The sequence below is a fragment of the Gambusia affinis genome, linkage group LG03 (assembly GCF_019740435.1).
Source record: "Gambusia affinis linkage group LG03, SWU_Gaff_1.0, whole genome shotgun sequence".
NCBI lineage: Eukaryota > Metazoa > Chordata > Actinopteri > Cyprinodontiformes > Poeciliidae > Gambusia > Gambusia affinis.
Window position 1 is genome coordinate 32,532,681 of NC_057870.1, and position 4,124 is coordinate 32,536,804.

General features: G+C 54.0%; 1 protein-coding gene across 1 annotated transcript; it reads right to left on the reverse strand.

Moving 5' to 3' along the window:
- Window positions 1-647: 647 nt before the first annotated feature.
- LOC122828610 lies at window positions 648-3,532 on the reverse strand. The gene is made up of 3 exons (XM_044112322.1): window positions 1,282-3,532; window positions 944-1,192; window positions 648-864 (listed from the first exon to the last, which is right to left on the reverse strand). Exons 1-3 carry the CDS (start codon window positions 2,749-2,751, stop codon window positions 682-684), a joined length of 1,902 nt encoding a protein of 633 aa, XP_043968257.1. The 5' UTR covers window positions 2,752-3,532; the 3' UTR covers window positions 648-681.
- Between the last annotated feature and the right edge of the window lie 592 nt (window positions 3,533-4,124).

Here is a 4,124-nt window from a genome sequence, read left to right on the forward strand (position 1 = left end):
AATAAGGATTCCTGGATGTCTGCAGGGGTCAAATTCGAATCTTCCAGCCTCTTTCCAGGCACTATTTTCAGGGTATTTATTGATTTAAGCTCCCGGTCTGGCGGTCTGTGGCTCCATCTTGTGGGCGAAAAAAATTACTGCGCCTTGCGGGTTTCAGTGCTCTGTTTTGGGCGTATTAATTTAATTTTGTCCCCTTTGGAGCTCCGGGGCCTGATTTTTGACAGAATAAGAATTCCTGGATGTCTGCAGGGGTCAGGTTTGATTTATCCAGCCCCTTTCCATGCACTATTTTCAGGGTAATTGTCAAGTAAGGCTGCCTCTGACCTCCAGGCCTGGTTGTCAGTGTGATTTTTAACAGAATAAGGATTCCTGGATGTCTGCAGGGGTCAGGTTTGATTTATCCAGCCCCTTTCCATGCACTATTTTCAGGGTAATTGTCAAGTAAGGCTGCCTCTGACCTCCAGGCCTGGTTGTCAGTGTGATTTTTAACAGAATAAGAATTCCTGGATGTCTGCAGGGGTCAAATTCTTTTCTCTAAGCCTCTTTCCAAGCACTATTTTCAGGGTATTTAATTAAATAATGCTCCCTTTGACCTCTAACCTCAATTTTTAACAAACATTAGCCAGCAAACAGTGCATTTATCATGGGTAAGTGTCTTTATTAAGCACGGTCTTTCTGTTTTCACTCTTCCTCCTCACTTGAGGAGGTAGAGGCTGGCTGTGTGGCATCTTCAAACCGCCTCCTGAGCTCTGCCAGCTGGGTTTCACCCAGTTTAAATGCGTAGTATCTGTCAGCAGTGGCTGTGTCGTGGCACATCAGTCTGCACATTTGGCTCCGCACGTCCACGGACTGAGTGTTCCTTGCCTGTGGAGGTGACATGTCTTTCGTTAGCAGGGGCCCCAGTCGTCCTGACAGTTCCAGGGCAGCTCTTGCCAGTACTTACCAGTGTTGCCACAGATGAGCGGATGTCGGTCATAGTCGGGTTCCCTCTGAGCCCCATCTCGCACCAGGCCCTCTGCGCATCCCGGGCGAGGCTTTTCACCCGTCCATGTGTGGTGCTGAAGAGGACTAGGTCACAGGTCGGCTTCAACGTGGCCCTGACCGCGATCCAGCGAGTGATCCAGCCAAACTCATCTGCATCCAGGTAGAGCTGAGCGACCCCGAAACTGCGACTGGTCTTGTGGTTCTCAACCTGCGGAAAGGTCAGAGCAAAATCTTATGCACAGCAGGAGGATTTTTATGGACTGTGGTTCTTGCTGGAGGTTAAGCCATCATACTCACATTAATCACGAACCCAGCAGAGGTGCTTGAAGCTCTGCCTCTGGCATCTCGGACCTCCGCAGTAGTCAAGTTGGTGATCACCCCAGGGCGATGGCCATAGAGTGCCGTTACATATAGCACAAAGTACCCGTAGAACCTGTGCCGGAGCTCCACTGCGCAGGGCTTGGCCTCGAGCTTCTGCAGCAGCCGGGGGATCTTCCGCCTAGCAGAAGTCCTACACCTAAGGAGGAGTCTTGCTGTTACCATCCTCCTCTCTTTGACCTCCTTCACCCGGATTTGCCGGAGCACGACACTGGTTGAGATCTGGGACGAAGCAGCCTTCACGGCCCTGACCGCACGCACCATCTGCGCCCTGGAGAGCGTGCACTCTGGGGGCGGTGTGTCTGAAAAGTAAGCCAGGAACTGTGCCACGTTCACCAGGTACACTTTGATGGTAGTTACCGCTTTCCCCAGTTCCTTAAGGCGTCCAGGCCAAGCCATGATTCTACGCAGGTCATCCATAAACTGCCAGGACTCAAGCTCGGACTTCCCCTCGCTTAGATGGGTCAGGAAAATCCTCAAGCGGGTCATCTTGGACCCACAGTTCTCCACGTGCTTGGCATTCGGCAGTGCACCAACCAAATGTACTCTGTACTCTGCCAGATAGCTGCAAATACATGGTGGAAAAATGGTTGATGGGGGAGGAGAACGGCTTCTACCCACCCGGGAGGAAGGCGAGGGCTGCTCCATGTCGTCGTCCTCCTCCTCGCTGCTTGCAATCAGGCGGCTCCATGGAACCGTGGACAACTGCGTGTACCATGGAGAACCATGCCTGGACGCAGCTGGAGAACCATGCCTGGACGCAGCTGGAGAACCATGCCTGGACGCAGCTGGAGAACCATGCCTGGACGCAGCTGGAGAACCATGCCTGGACGCAGCTGGAGAACCATGCCTGGACGCAGCTGGAGAACCATGCCTGGACGCAGCTGGAGAACCATGCCTGGACGCAGCTGGAGAACCATGCCTGGACGCAGCTGGAGAACCATGCCTGGACGCAGCTGGAGAACCATGCCTGGACGCAGCTGGAGAACCATGCCTGGACGCAGCTGGAGAACCAGGCGGGCTGGGCTGTGCGGGCTGAGCCCCCTCCACGTCCAGACAGGAAGCAATGGGCGGCTGGGCTTCGGACCTCCGCAGTTCGGACAACAGCTGCAGAGTCTTGCTCCACTGCAGCTGTTGTAGGTGCTGCTCTGCACGACCTTTCTGGCCATGTGTCTCTTTCAGATGCCGGTCTACTCTGTTTCCAGAATAAGTGCAGGCTTTAACAGGGCAGGCCATACCTGACACACTCACGCGTCCTGCAGCAAAAGCCAGGAGGTACCGACGCTCTGTCTGGTTCTTAACGGCGTGTTGGGCCTCCAGATGTAAGCCCAGCTTCCAGGAGTTTTTTCTGCAGATCGGGCAGCGATTCTGTACCTTCGTACGGGTCATCTCTCTCTCCTCTGAGGGCAGAAAGCAAGTGAAAAGGTGCAGGGAGAGCCATGCCTTTTTAAGCTTCTAAACAGGTGTGCTGAGTTGGCCCCAATTATCCGCCAGGAGGCAGATGTGCGCAGCTGGCCGCCTGCGTGCCCCAATTATCCGCTGCGCCCTTTCCTCCGCCCAGAAAACCCCATCCTCCGCTGACAGAACCCCATCCTCCGCTGAGAGAACCCCATCCTCCGCTGAGAGAACCCCTTTCATCCGAATTGTGCCCCTTTGATCCGGATTGCGCCCCTTTAATCCGAACTCCAGCCGCCGAAGCGGTCTTGAAGCCTTGAAGTCTATGTGGGGTTAGGGATGAATCCGACAATGCGGTACTATTTTTGACTTCCATGAAAAATGTTTAAAAATGCATTCCCCCAGGGAAACCTATATATTGCCGGAAAGCTTAGACCGTGAGCAGTGTGCCGGTGCCGTTCGTTGCGCTGTGCGGTGTTCACGGGACGCGGGAGTAGCGGATACGGGATTACCGGTGTTTCCGGACATTTTCGATCTCCATAAAAGTGTTTAAAAATGCATTCCCCCCGGGAAACCTATATATCCCCGGAAAGCTCAGACTCCGAGGAGTAGCCCGGTGCCGTTGTTTCCGCTCGGGGACGCTCGCAGGCCGAATTAAAAATCGAAAACCGAATTTCGCAAAAACGGTCAAAAGTCCGCTTTCCCGGCGGCCGAATTCTCTGAAACCGGGATCAATGAGCCCAGGAGAATGCGCTGATCACGGCAAAATTATCCCCCGGTCCCGGACGAACTTGAATTCTCGGACCTCCGGAGAGGTCCACGCAGCTCAGAATCAGTCCGCAGCGGCTCGGGGTCCCCCGGATGCGCGCTCGCACTCCGCTGATTTTCGACTTCCATAAAATCTTTAAAATGCATCGTTTCCCGGAAAGCTATATATTGCCGAAAGCTTAGGCTCTGAGGAGTAAGCCGGTGCGGTCGTTTCCGCTCGGGGACGCTCGCAGGGGGCAGGAAAAATCCCGGAAGTGTCCCGCCCCAGAACCGCGTCCGAAAACGGTCGAAAATGCAGGTTGATCGGTCAAAATCGACCATGCTCCGATAGCCTGCGATCCAGAGAGCAGCCCCGTGCAGTTGAAACATTTTTAAGCCGTTCACAGAAGCCGGGAGAAGGCTGGAAGTCCCGCGAGTTTTCTGCAGCAGCTCCGGTCGCGGCCGTTCACCCGCGCGGACCAATAGGATTTCGGATATGTAAAAAAAAAAATCCCACCGGCAGGATTGTAGGGGAGAGTTCAGAAAGAGGACTTGGAGCGAAAAATGACAAAGTCCTTCGACACTTTGCCATTTTTCGTACTTCCAGGGTCTCTATTATG